The 15,151-nt window shown below is 34.1% G+C and overlaps 1 protein-coding gene across 8 annotated transcripts in view; it reads left to right on the plus strand.

Moving 5' to 3' along the window:
* Zeb1 (zinc finger E-box binding homeobox 1) overlaps positions 1-15,151 on the plus strand; it is a 231,544-nt gene that overhangs the window by 182,640 nt on the left and 33,753 nt on the right. For 5 of the 8 annotated variants that reach the window (XM_004641758.3, XM_023701851.1, XM_004641754.3 and 2 more), the window contains one exon: positions 6,307-6,366. Coding sequence is in view for 2 of the 8 variants with exons in the window: in XM_004641754.3 (XP_004641811.1) it covers positions 6,307-6,366 (60 nt within the window). In the remaining 6 variants the exon portion in view is untranslated. Of the gene's footprint in view, positions 1-6,303; positions 6,367-15,151 lie in introns of all 8 variants that reach the window. The other 3 variants (XM_004641753.2, XM_004641759.1, XM_023701853.1) reach the window with 1 other exon arrangement.

The raw sequence follows: 15,151 nt of genomic DNA on the forward strand, positions 1-15,151 counted from the left end.
CCTGGGAGGAATGTATGCAATGTGTTAATTATTGAAACTGTCCTACCAATTTGATTTGAAACTGTCTCATTGCTATTTGTTTATCAATAAAATTATGGGGGGAAAGTCCATAAGTACAAAGGTGCAGCTCAACTCTGAAATTTGTTCATTGGTTTTTTCCTTTAGTTGATCTATATCGTTGTGAAAGTGGGGTGTTAAAATCCCCTACTATGATTGTCTTAATGTTTATTTCATCTTTTAATTCCAGCAGTTTTTCATTTATGAAGATAGGTGCTCCAGTATTGGGTGCATGTGTTTTTATCAATGTTATCTTTTCTTATTGGATTGTTCCTTAACTGTGTAGTAGTGATCTTAAGTATGTAGTGACTTTTTTGTCTCTTTTAATCAGTTTTAGTTTGAAATTTATATTAAAATTGCTGTCCCTGATACTAGAATTTTAAACATAATTACTAGCTCTACTTGTTTTCAGGGTTCTGGTGCATGAAATGTGTTCTGTCCTTTTATGTTTAGTCTATAAATGCATTTTTGGATGAGTTTCTTCAAGGCAGCAGGTTGTTGGATTCTGTCTTTTGATCAAGCCTGCCAATCCATCTTTTAATTGGAGAGTTGACATTGAGATTACTGAGCTATGTTTGTTATTTACTACAATTGCCTTCTTTATCTGAATAGTATATCTTTTGGGTTTTTTTTTCTTTTCCTAATGTTCTTGTTGCTGTTTATCCATTGACCTCACTAGTTATTTCTGAGTTTTACTTATGTTTGGTTCATTACTTCTATTGAGAATATTCTGAAGTATTTCCTCTAGAACTGGGTTAACACTCATATGTCTTATGAGATTTTTTTCATGTAAAGACCTTAATTGTCCATATATATTTTTTTTATTTTTTAAAGACAGTAAATATCAGAATTAAAACAAAAAATTAACAAGTAATACAGAATTTCACTTAACGAAGTATTTTGAATTTTGCGGTATTTGTTGTAATGTATAGTGTTGTCTCCCAAACAGTTACATGTGTGTAAAATTGGCAGAAGAAAGAAATATATAAGAAATTAAGAAGAGAAAAAGTAAAAACAATTGAAAAAAGGAGGCAAAACAAATTATTATCTGCTCTTTTCTATAAACCAGCAGAAATGCACAGTACACTTGCCCAAACCACCCTGCTTACATACATAGATAAATCATTTTTCCCCACTCCCTCTCCTGTCCTTCTCTTCAACTCAATAACTCTTTCTTTTTGAGCAAGTTCATTCCCTTTTCCCAGTATATATTTACCCTCCAGATTTCATTTTTCTCTTTTAGTTTCTCACACTAAGGAGACAATTTGATGTTTGCACATGCGGGTCTGATTATTTCACTTAAGAGTATGTTCACTTAAGAGTACAAATGTAAAAATACCACATATTCTTTATCTATTCTTTACTTGATGTATATCTGGGTTGTTTTCAGGATTTAGCTATAACAAATTGCACTGCTACAAACATGGGTGCACATATAACGCTGTGATATGAGGTTTTCAGTACTTCTGGAAAAGTTTACATGTCTTTTGAATGTGAGCTATGCTGGGTAAGTTAGTCTGGGTTGGAAATTATTTGCTCTTCAGGCTTGAAATACTTAAAACTTGTCTGCCTTTTAGGGTTTGTGTTGAGAAGTCTGCTGTGACTCTAATTGGTTTATCTTTATATATTTTTGTTTGTTTTCTTCTGGCTGCTTTTAAAATTCTAGGTTTTTGCTGCTTGTCTGATAATTTATCAAAAATGTACATGGTGAGCTACTTTTTGGCAACATAATTGTTTAAGAGACCTGTAAGCATTGCTTCCTTGTACTCTAAACTTTCTTATATTTGGGAAATTTTCTATGATTCCTGCAAACATATTAGCAAGTCTATCTATGCTATCTTCTAAGTTTTCTCTAATTCCAGTTAGCCTTAGGTCAGTCTTCTTGCTGTCATCTAGTAGCTTGCTGGACAGTCTGCTCCTGTTCTTATTTTCTTTTTGGCTTCCTTGAGTTCTTTATCATAATGCACTATTATACCATCAGTACAGACACTCTGTCATCACATTTGTCATTTGTGGAGTATATGAATTCTATATAGTTTATTTCCAGTATTTCTGTCTGACATCTTTTTGAAGATTCCATATCCTTGCTGAATCTGTAACTCAAATTTTGAACTGTTTTGTTTAGCTTGTCCAATTTTTTACCTATTTCATCAAAATTTACCTTGGGCACTTAATAGTGAAATTGCTGTGAAGTTTTAATTACTTTATTTCAACTCTGTCTCTATGTTATGCCAAAAGAATTACTTCTGGTCATATCAGCAACTATAGATTGAGTATTATGACACTTCTGTGTGATAGGTCTTGCAATTACACTTACTCCCTTTGTCTGTTCTCCATACACTCTGTGACAGTTCAGTACTTGTGGTTGTTCTGCAGTGTTGTAGGTGAGGCAGGGTGAGAGAATATGAGGACTGCTCCTCCATGAATGATTTTCAGTTTTGTATGTTCAGTGCTAGTATTTATTCCTGTTATTTACTTGAAGTAATGGGGTGGTTAGATGAGTATTAAGACACTAAAAAGGAGGTTTTAAGGGGAAAATAATGGTAATTGAGAAGAAAATGTTGATAGGGGAGTTAATTTTATGGGAGTACTTTCAGTTGAGTTTTGAGAGTTTTCAGAAGATATTTTATGGGGTTCAATGGTTACATACTGTGAGAAAGGGGTTTACTTTGTGATTGAGGAAAGCTGTGTGGTTCTTAGAACTTGCTGATACGGAGGAAGAAAAATTAAGCTAGTAGACATAGAAGAGCCAAAGGCTTATGCTGGGAGGGTCAAGAAATAATACTAGAGAAGATAAGAGTGACTGTGAAGGAGCTAAGCATGAGGAATTTAAAACTTGGGAGGAGTTTATGTGTTTAGTAAAAGAATTTTCAAATATATTAATTCTGTCTTGGGGTTTTGAGATGAAAAAACTAGATAGGGAGCTGAGACCAGCAAGAGAACCTAGATACCTAATTAAATCAGAGAGAATAAGAAAACAAATTTATGAAAGTGGCAACCTAATAAGCACAGGAAACCATAACCCCACATTACTAAATAAATCAAGGAGCATAGAGAAACTTAAACCTATAAGTTGTCTGATGAGAACATAAATATTCTAAGCAGACATTGCATATGTGACTCCCAGGTAGCTCTTTACCAGATAATCTAAGTCATCAACACCCCAATAACTCACTATTCCCTCCACTACAATACTGAAGTCAGTCCAGACTTAGGACTTCCCTCAGCAAGATTGCAAGCATCCAATTCAAGTTCTTGGTTTAGAAACTCTTGCTTGTCCCTCTCGCTGGATGTAATGGAGGATTTGGGATACAGGTTCACTGTAATGAAATTGTCCACTGAGACAGGAGTTATTCCCATGCAATCAAATCAGGTACAACAGCAACAGGCTGATCCATTATGGCAATATCTATCTGGGCTTTGAGCAAAAAAATAAGACCCTACTTTGGTTGTCTATTTAGCCCAGAAAAAAGCCATGGGATGTTGGGGAGATGGCTCAGTAGAATAAGCACTTCCCTGGTAAGCGCAAGGGCCTGAGTTCAATCCCCAGTTCTGCCAAAAAAAGAAAAAGAAAGAAAGCCAGCCAGCCAGCCAGCCATGGCTATTGTGTAAGCATCTCTAACAGCCCAAGTCTTGACCCACAGTTAATGTGCACTAAATGGGAAGGTTGTGTCTTCTCTAATGGTGACAAATGACATTCAACAGTAATTTTACAGACTTAGTTATCTAAATCCCAGAGGGTTGAGGACTAGGTAATGCCAGAAGGTGATAGAGAGGAGAAAAAAGAAAGGGTTCTTTTTTTCTGTTTTTTAAATATTTGCTCTATGGTACAGGAAGGAGTAAATAAGAAGGGGACAAATGACCTTAATGATAATAAAGCTACATTATACATTTAGAAAGGGATGTTATGACTTGTGTCTAGATGTCCCCTAAAAGCCTCATGTGGTGATAGGTAGAGCTTTTCAGAGAAGACTAGATTTAAAGTGTGTGATGCTGGGAATAAGGGTGCACAATTACTAAATTAGTCCACTGATTGGTTGGGGATAGTGTTCTGGGTTTGGATAAGGGGAAGCCCACCTTGGATGTGAGTGCTACCCACTCTTTAAGTTTGGGTATCCTGGATTGAATATCCTGGACTGAAAAAGGGGCTACTGTTGCTGTTTGCTGCTTTCCTTTTCTCCTCAGTGATGCTCCTCTGCTGTGTAACTTCCTGTGGACGTAAAACCTCTACAAATTGTCAGCTAAAATTGACATTGAACAATGGCAATGGGAAAAGATTCTTTGCTATAAATATTAGAGAAAAAGTTACAGGGGGACAGATGAAAAGGGGAAGAGGAAAGAAAAAAATGAGAATGAATAAAACATAGGAGAAAAAAATCAAATGAAGTGATAAGGATAAAATAGTAGGAATGTAAAGGGACAAGAGGGAATTCCGTTACCCTCTATAAACTGTATGGCAAGAAAAAATGCAAGAGAAAGAGAAGCATATAGACATAGAAGTTCATAGAAGAAAAAAAGGATAAAATAATGAGCTAAAATTGTGAGGGGGAACAGCACTTAATAATACAAAAATTTTAAAGAACAATTTGAAAATTAAAAAAATAGTCAAATAATAGGCTGGGGAGATAGTTCAGCAACTTAAGCACCTGCATGGCAAGCTCAAGGTCTGGAGTTTGATCCCTGTACTGAAAATAATAATAATAATAATATAATAATAATAATAATAAATGATAGGTTTCCGTTGTTTTAGATACATGACTCTTTTCCTCTGCCTAGAGTAAAGGAGCAAAGCCAGGATGTGTCTCTGTTCATGCTGTAAGTCTGAGGTGATAGTCTACCCCTAGAACCATGCTAAGTGTAGAAATCTTCTCACAGCAAGAACACAGCACTGAAGCGAGCTTCCAGTCCTATGTAACTCATGCTGTACCTGACATATGACCTCAGGGACTGGATCTGTATTCACTACCCCAGCCTCCTGGTAGGATTCCCCAGTGTGCCCTCTAATTCCTAGCTGTCTCAGTGACTGTCCTTTCCTCATCCACTCTGGGAACTTGCAGTGTGAAGCAGCCAAGGGCTGCTCTGGGACCAAGTTCAGACTCTCAGCCCTTCTCTCCCATGGTGTCTCCACCAGCTCCTGCTCCACAGTTGTAGCTACAGGCACTGGTACTGAGGTCTCACCAACCACTGATTGCAAAAGGTCTAGAAACAGTGGCCTGTGTTTCCTTGCTGCTTTTCCTTGCTGGTCTCTATACATCCTCCAGTTCTCCATAACAAAAACTTACTAGTTTCCTTTTGCCTCCCAGCTGATAGCCAGCCAGCTGCTATCAGTGGCACTGATAGTGTCTCATCTGTAGTGGGGCCTGTTTCTTCTGTATCACTTAATCCTTTTTCTTCTTCCATAACAGTTCCCTCATATTTCCAAGTAACCTCAGGTCACTTTAGATCCTCTCCAAACTGGTTTTCCAGACTATAGACACTTTGTCCTGGAGAAACTGAGTTGTTGGCACTCACTGCTCTGCCATTTTGGGACCCCCCCCCAAGTCATAATTTTTTACTGACATACTGTAATTTCTACTTGCCATAAAGCATGCATTTATTTAAAATATAAAATAATTACTCTAAATCTATTCTGTGTAGAATACTATATTTGGCATTCCATAAACGTAGAAGTAGTAGCAAGGGGAAATATCTAAAATATTTGACAGTATCATCATTATTACTTTTATCAATAATGAGAAGAATAAGTTGAGTAACAAAAAAGCACAGTACCTTAGCTGGTTACTTTGGGCACAGTGGTGATTCTGAGCCCATTGTTCAAATTCCCTAATTCTGCAGCTAGACAAGGAGTATAGTGGGTGCTGAGCTTTGGAGTCAATCAAATCTGCATTCAAATTCTATTTCTCTGTCTTAACAGCTGTGTGTATGGGCACCTTATTTAACTTCTCCAGGCTTCAAGTTTTGTTTTGCATTTTTAACTTATAGATTGTTATGAAGAAATAACCTTATAAAGTATCTAACAGTGCCTGCAACACAGAAATTTGTGTTTTAGGGAATTAAAAAAAAAAAGCATACTACTACCCTTAGGAAGAGATTCAAAATACTGCTGAAATCCCAGTACATTTATACAATTAAAGAAAACACTCCAAATTAAATGTAATCCAAACTGAAAGTTTCCTTTTTTATATTTCTAGAAGTTAAAATGTTTGTGACACATGAATCTTTTAATCCCTTATCCTTTGATTTCAGCAGGAAAGGAAGGACAAGAAATCCTGGGGCCTGAAGCTCAGGCAGATGAAGCAGGATGTGCAGGTACACTTAGCACTTTCTCTTGTGTTATAGTCTTTGGAGGAGGTCTTTTGTGACACTGGTTTTTACATTTATGAGTCCTGAATTTAGTCTTTTTTGTCCTTTTTTATCTTATTCTCTTTAAATGTTTAATTATTAAGACATATGAGGCACTAGACTAAAAGTTAAAAGCTAATATTCTTTTTGTTATTTTGTGGCACTGTTGTACCCTAAATTTTTTATTATTTTATTTTTAAAGAATACAAAATAGTGATAGAAAAAAACAATACAAGATTTCACTAAACACAGCAATAGGAATTCAACAAGGGTAGCTGTATAACATGATGCTATCTTCAAATTAGTTGTTCAGATTACCAGATATAGACATGTAAGATTCATTTAAAGAAAACAAAACAATAACAAAGAAGTTATGTTTCTCTCAGAAGAGGAGAAAAAATCAGAGTAAAAAAGTTTTTAAGAATTAATTATTCCTTTCAAAACACCAGCAGAAATCGACAGTGCAATATACAACATATTAAAAAATGTTGAGCATCATTGATCATTCAAGAGATGCAAATTAAAACAACACTGAGATACCATCTTATGCCAGAAAGAATGACTGTCATCAAGAAGTCAACCAATAACAAACGCTGGAGAGGCTGTAGGGAAAAAGAAACCCTTCCCTACTATTGGTACAACCATTATGGAAATCAGTATGGAGATTCCTCAGAAAGCTAAGACTGGAGGTCCCATTCAAGCCAGCTATTCCCCTCCTAGCTATTTTTCCCAAAGAACTGAAATCATCATACCACAGTGATATATGTCCACCCATGTTTATAGCAGCACAATTTGTCATAGGTAAATCTTGGAAACAACCCAAGTGCCTGTCAACTAAAGAATGGATAAAAAAGATATGGTATTTACACAATGGAGTATTATTAGGCTATAAAAAAGATTAACTTGGGACTTTTGTAGATAAATTGATGCAGCTAATATTCTTTAAATACAGTATAAATTTACACATTTATTTAATATAGCAGATTTTTCATCCTATAAGAATAACAAGTATAACCTACTGATAATCCAAAACAATGTGTTTGAGTGATGATCTGAATTTATATCATAAATTTTACCAAAACTATAGAAACACATCTAATGCTGTTTTGATGTGCACTATTAGTTATCAGGGTGTGCTTTGAATTGTCCATGAGACAGAAAGCAGAAGAGAGACATATGAGCAGATATCATGGGTTATCTATAAACCAGATGAAGATCATGAATATTGATGAGTTAAATGAATGTATCACTGCAAACAAAAAATCAAAATTTTCATTGTGCTTTCTGTGACTGACAAGGCCAAAGTGAAGTTGAACAAAGAAATCTGCTTCTAGGTGACTAAAAGTTCATGCTCACTGACACTTAAGGCTATTCCTGTGTAATAAATTCAGATCAGATTGGAGGAGCAAATGAGTAAGTGGAAATGTGAGTCAGATCTTCTATGCAGTAGTACAAGAAACCGTTCACTGTGTCCCTATATTAGGTAGAACTGTTAAAATGTGAACTAGAAAAATGAATTTGAACTTACTAAAACATTTCCTCAAAATATTGTACTTGATAAAAGTTATATTTTATATATTCAGACTATCATAAGTTTTAGGGTTTCTTTATTTTCTTCCATGATATAATAACATCTACAGATTTTTTTTACCCAATAGTATATTTTAACAGTATTTCATAGATTTGTAGAAAGTATCATTCCCTTCAGAATATGAATGTAGTTTATGGTTAATGGGTGTCAAAAGCATATTTTTATCTCTAGTATAAATATTAGTACCCCCATACTTGTCAGTCACTTGTACAGCACAAAGAATGAATCTTTGTGTTGAAAAATATAAATTGCAAATTTTTAAATATTTATTTATTTATTCATTCATTTATTTGGTACAGGGTCTTGCTATGCAGCTCGGACTCATAGTGACTGTCCTGTCTTAGCCTCCCCAGCGCTGGGATTACATGTGTGTGGCACCACACCTGGTTTCAGTGGCTGGCACGGGGCACGTAGGGTTCTGGGGCCAGCACGGCATGTGGTACCAGAGATTGAACCCAGTCCTTGTGCTTCCCAGGCAGGTGCTTAGACTGCCCCTGTAAATTTCTAATTAATTAATTGTGAAGCATCTGATAATTTGTGGAGCTATATAGCCTAACCCTTTATATTCTAACCTTAACTGGGATGTGTGTAACTTGCATGAATAATGTATTTATGTATACTTGCTATCAAATATAACCTAAAAGTATATAAAATACTTAAACTGGATACTTCTTGTTAAGCCAGTAAATTAAGAAGCAGAAAAGACTACTGTTTTTACCCTTATCTAATGTTAAACTTTGATGGTCTATATATTCAATTTTACTAGATTTAAAGAAGAGCATTTGTCCTTCTAGGAAAAAAAAAACTACCAAATAAAATGTTCATACTTCCAGGTTCACAATATTTCATTTCACGGTTTACTCTTTGCTCTAAAAATAAATTAATTATTTCAGTTTGAAATGCTAAATAATACTTAAATTCCCTCAAAAAAAAATAATCACATGTAGGGAACAAAGTAACGTTTCATTACTAAAGTGGCTACTGAAGCGTCAGGCCTTGTCCACCCCAACAGGAAAATGTCCACCACATTACTTTCCTAGGCCCTGAGAAGAGAGAAGCAAGCAAATATTTGATAAGGCTGCAGTAGGTGGTGGAAAATTAAACTGTTGAAGCTTTTGAGCAGTTAAACTATAAAATTAGGTTCTGCCTTTGCTTTTGTTACTGCCTTGACATCTATGGAATAACATGCTAACAAAAACATTGTACAAAGGTCACTATCATTAGTTCAGAACTTTGTCAGATCTTTTCTATAGCAGACTTCCTTTCGTTATTCATGAAGTTAAAAGAACTGTAGGCTGCGCTTAGTATTCAGAGAGTAAAATACTCACCCAAACTTTCTTTGTTCCTTCTGAGCCCCTTTTTTGTTTACACAGTGAGCAGTTTTACAAAGTTTCAAAAGAGGAGAATAAAGATTAGAGGAAGCATACATGGAAATATATTTCCAAACTCACACACACACATATATAGATGGTAAAATTAAAATTGCTAGGCTTTATATGAGATGTCTGCTCTCTAACTTGTGATCTATAGTTCTACACTTTGACCAGTGATGCTACTGTTATACTTCTGTACTCTGATAGTCAGCTCTGAATCTCATCCTATCTAAAAGAATGTAAATCATCATGATGTATTTCTGTATATTTGCCCATCTCTCTAATATTTAAATATATTTAATTAGTTTTAACACCAGGAAATTTCTTTGTACTCAACCTTTGCATGATGTCCATTTCTGTTACTTTAAAATTTGGGGTAAAAGTACAGAATTTGTGTTTCCACTTGGAATTGGACTTAGTACGTGTGGGTTCATTGAGTCTGGGTAGTCCAATAGCAAAACAACAGGATTTGACCTCACATGCCTAATACCAAAGTGTCTGCTCCGATACTACTACGCTTTCCTATGTGAGTTTGGAAAAGCTGTCTAACTTTTCCAACAGTAAATTTTTTATTGAGAAAAATGTTCATTGTGAAATTAAGATGTTCACCTTGCAGGACTGCTTTAAGGAAAATAGCTAACAGTATAGCACTTACTACATGCCAGGTGCAGTACTGATAAACATGTTGCAATATTAATTCAATCCTTACAACAACCTTAATAATTATCATAATTGTCACCCAAATTTTGTGGTATGAAAACTGATCCTACGTTGTCTTGCATGTTTCTTAATATATAAAATTTTTCATTTTATATTAAGGAGTAACAATTTCTGACATTAAAAACATTGCCAGTTTTAAAATCACTCTTGTCTGTGAAATCCACAGCCACTTACAACCCCCTGTCATTCTTTTTAAAAGAATTAATACATTGTTAGGGTCAGATATGGAATAGGATACTGTTTATACATGAACTTGTATTTGAAATTTATTTGGACTAGTCCCTCACATATCATGGAGGCTGTTTCAGACACCTCCGCGATAAGTGAAAATCAGCAAAGTAGCTGCATTATGTTTATTATAGTATTTCTATATATTTTAAGGTTTTATAAACCCTTCTCACACTCTTATGAACCTTTCCCACACTTTTAATGTTCTTAATCATTTTTAAAACTCATATACCTACATAATTTTAACAACTTACACATACTGCACCATACTGAAAATACTGCAATATAGCGAAAAGTCCGCAATAAATAATTTAGATTAATATTTTTTGAAAATCTGTGAAACCATGAGTCCACAATAGTAGAGCTGCAAAATAACAAAGGACTACTGTTTCCTATTAAATTTTATACTAACATAATATGTATTTTCTGTATGGAGGCTTTTTAAATTAATTTTATTGAGAAATAGCCATGACAGTTTAAAAACTGATTAGTAGGACAGTTTCAATAATCAATACATTGCATACTATTTTCTTCATAGTGGTAATTCATAGTACAAAATGCAGGCATGATATCCTGTCCAAACACTAGTAGTACAAATCTTTCTTCTCATTGAATTAAGAGAAAGTAGCTATAGATCCTTTTTTTCTCTTTTTTTCTTTTTTTTGGTGGAACTCAAGTCCTTGCTCTTTCCAGGGAAGCACTTATTCCACTGAGCCATCTCCCCGGCCCTATTAGCCATATATCTATCCTATTTTGTATATACAGATACAAAATGGTCATTCATTTGTATCCCCTTTTCTTGTTTAGTTTTGTCAGAGATGGGTAGTCCATTGCCATTTAAATATTATAGGTGCATGAATTCAGCAAAATAATTCAACAGTCCAGTAGTCTGTAATAGTAGTGGGTTATCCGTAGGACTGGCAACGTCAGAAGTTGTTGACTTGAGCCTTTTACAGCTCAGCATATGAATATGGCTTTTCTTTTTATACCTCGTTTTTATATTTTTCTGCCAGAGGGTTAAGAGCAAGATAAAGCAAGACCTATATAACAAGAAATGTAACTTTTGTATCTGACAAGGTCAGTCAACTCCCCTCAGGATTTACCCTGAAACCCTGTACTGCAGCTTATAGATCCTTTATGAGTGTCAGCCATGTGGATGAGTCACGGCCATTACTTGACCAATTTTCTCTCTGTGAAAGCCTGAGAGAATGTTTTTTTTCTCCATGTGACTCTCCTTAGGCACACTCTACATCATCAATCACTTTCGTCTGTGGCTCTATAATCTCCTTGATCAGAAAATTTGGGACATCACTGAATTATGAGATGTTATAGTACAGGTTCTCTTACATCCTGAGTCCTCACTGACCTTGAAAGGCTAGGGCCAGAATGTTGGCTTTCCTTGTAGCCCTTCTTTTTCTCTAATTTTTGATCTGCAGACTTAAGTTGTTAACCCTCCAGAAGGGAAGCTTAATGATATTATTCCCTATAACATAGGCAGTTGAGCTTACCCTCACTATCTGTCTAGATATCAAACATCTTAGATATAGCATGGCACAGGTATTTTCCATCAAATATTGATATATCAAACTTTAAATCTCTACTGGATGTGAAGAAAAAAAGCAAAAAAAAATTTAAAAAATAGGAACAGTTACATATTTCTACACAGAAATTTAGAAATCTAACTATATACAACATTGTAGCAGGACAGTCCTATGACATTTTTTTTTCTTGTCTCTTGTTTTCATTTATTACCCTTTTTTAAAAAACAAGCACTTAATTGAAAAACAGTGTAGCAGTAATTCGTATGACATGACAAGCAGTATGTATTTGGAAGACCAGAATGACAGGCATTCCAAGCGTGACCCTAGTATTAAACATTACTATCTTCAGTGCAGTTGCTTAGTTCACAGGTATCTGCATACATAGTTAGTCAGAGTGAGAATCCTACCAATTAATTGCTAGTTTCAAAAACCTGCTGAAGATTCTCAGAATCATTGCTTTAACCATCTTGTCCATATAAATGTATGATTTTGCCCCTGTCATGTTTTCTAGCTTTTCTCCTTGCCTTCTCTTCATTATATAATCCTTAAGTTCTCGCTTTCCTTTTTATTGTGTTTTACCTTTCTATTTGTATTTCTTCTTTTGAGTTCTTACACTAGGGAGACTTGTATGGAGGTATTTTTGATCAATTGTCATTTCACTATATTAAATATAAATAAGAAATATGTATATATATGTATGTATGGAAATAGAAATTTCTCTTTAATTTCTAAGGATAATAAGAATCTTAAGGGTTAAACTATAGATTAATTTATCACTTAATTACTAATAGTTCATAGTTGATCACATTATACATATTAGTATTTGTTAAAGAAAACATTAAAATTAGATTAAAGGAGCTAATGTATTTTTCAATTGCTTCATGTAAAACCTTAATATTAACTTACCTCAAAAAGTAAAAGTGTTTAGCATTGTTTGTATTTTTGTTTAGCACTGTAATATATTCTTAAATTTTATTTATTTTCTTCCTGTTTTCATTCATTTTAATGAGAAAAAAGCTAAAATATCTATGAAACAGTTTCAAAACAGGTTAGTAGGGCAGTTACAGTAATTAATACATCCATGGTTATTGGAAAATGACAGTTCCATTTTATGTCTAAGGTGTTTGATATTCAGATAGATAATAATGTTAAGTTTAGCTAACTTTGATACAGGGTAATGATATCATTAAGCTTCTCTTCTGTATATTTAACAACTAAAGTTTGCAGACCAAAAATTAGATAGATATTTTGGCCCTATCCCTTCAAGGTCAGTGAGGATGCAGGACATAAGAGAATCTCTGCTGTAACATCCTGTAACTCAGTGGTGTCCCAAATTTTCTGATCCAGGAGATTATAGGGCCACAATGGAAAGTGATTGACAGTGTAGAATGTGCCTAAGGAGAATCATCTAGAGAGAAAAAATTCTCTTAGGCTTTCACAGAGAGCAAATTGGTCAAGCAATGGCCATGACTCACCCTGATGGCTGACACTAACAAAAGATCTATAAGGTGATGTACATGGCTTCAGGGTAAATCCTGAAGGGATTTGACTAACCTAGTCAGACAGCAAAAGTTACATTTTTAGTTGTATAGGTCTTGCTTAACTTGGTCTTATTCTTACATTTTAAAATGAAAGAAAAAATTTGGAATAACTGAACTACTTGTTTTTAAATACATCTCCAGAATTATATACCAATGTTAGATTTATTCATCAAGAAAAATACTTTATATGACCTATGGGTAACAATTCAGTTAAGTACTCTTTCAACTTTATTGAAAATGAAAATTCAATGCTGCCTATTTTGCAAGTTGATTTGTTTCTCTGACATTATAATTATTCCATCATTCTCTGGGTTTTACACCAGAAAGACTTGATGAATATTTCCTCACCAAAGGACTAATTATATCTATTTGGGGCATTTTGTTTCATTCTCAATTAGAAGCCCCTTTTTGGTTAGGGAAATTGAATTATATTTAATTTCATTATTTTTACCAATATATTTTTTGTTGAAAATCCCTCTATTTTCCTACATGTACTATCTTTTTATCACTACCTTATTTAACCTAATATCTGGACATTTTCATTCTAATAACCTAACCAGCAAAGGCATTTTAAACAATTTTATTGAAATTTCTTCAAGAAAATACATGAGTAATATCTAAGTTATAAATAATTTAAAATAAATAAACTGTAAATAAATATCTTAAAAAAACAAATTACTCAGTAGTAAGGCTAAATGTTATAGATCTAATATAATTCTTATAGTTATAAAAATCGTTGTGTCTAAGAGAATATATTTACTATATTACTTAAATAACCTACAGAAGTAAATATTGTATCATACATGAAATAGAGACTATGTATTTCTGAAAAATGCATGGTATTTTAAAATTCATATTGGGTATAGAAAATATTTTATAAGATGGAAATTGTTAAATTGGAAAAACATTTTATAACAATTTGATTAAAGTGGGTTTTTTTATCAAATATAGTGTATGGACTCTATAAGAAATCACATAAAATATAAATTTTACTCGTGTTTCATCCAGTTTGATTTGAAAGACTGAATTTGCAATGAAGAGATTGAATGTCACTGACATATACTGCATTAGTCATTTAGCAGTGCTTAGTTTTCCAGCTAATGATAAATCCTAGGAATGGTGTTTGAACACATTCTTTTTTACTTTCATCTGTCTCCTGAAGAACAGTGAGCTGTTTAAGAATAGGAGGTATAGAGGCTGGCAAGATAGCTCAGCGATCTAAAGCTCCTGCTTACGCAAGCTTAGGTAAGCACAGGGACCATGGTTTGATCCCCGGCCACATGCTGCACCAGCCCCACTCCCAGGGCGGGCTGAGCTGACCACAAAATAATACTAATACTAATACTAATACTAATACTAATACGAAGTATACAGCATATCAGGCCATTAAATGAAATTTCTCTCACGTATTCTGACCACAGTTGACTTCAGTTGGTAATAAACTATCCCAATTCAATTGCTATGTTTCCATCTCATAGAACTACTTCTAAATAAGAGGAAAGTGATGTGGAGCATTTTTTGATGTATTTATTAACTTCTAGAATTTCTTCCTCTGAGAAGTGTGTGTTCATTTCGGACACCAGTCATGCGGATAACCCAATACTATTATAGATTACTGGACTATATTGGATTACTTTGCTGAATTCATACACCTACACTATATGAATGACAATGGAATACACATCTCTGACAAAAGTAAACAACAAAGGGGGATATAAATGAAGGACCATTTTGTATTGAAAATTACATATATATATA

Source organism: Octodon degus, unplaced genomic scaffold (genome assembly GCF_000260255.1).
Source record: "Octodon degus isolate 3935 unplaced genomic scaffold, OctDeg1.0 scaffold00141, whole genome shotgun sequence".
Classification (NCBI taxonomy): Eukaryota; Metazoa; Chordata; class Mammalia; order Rodentia; family Octodontidae; genus Octodon; species Octodon degus.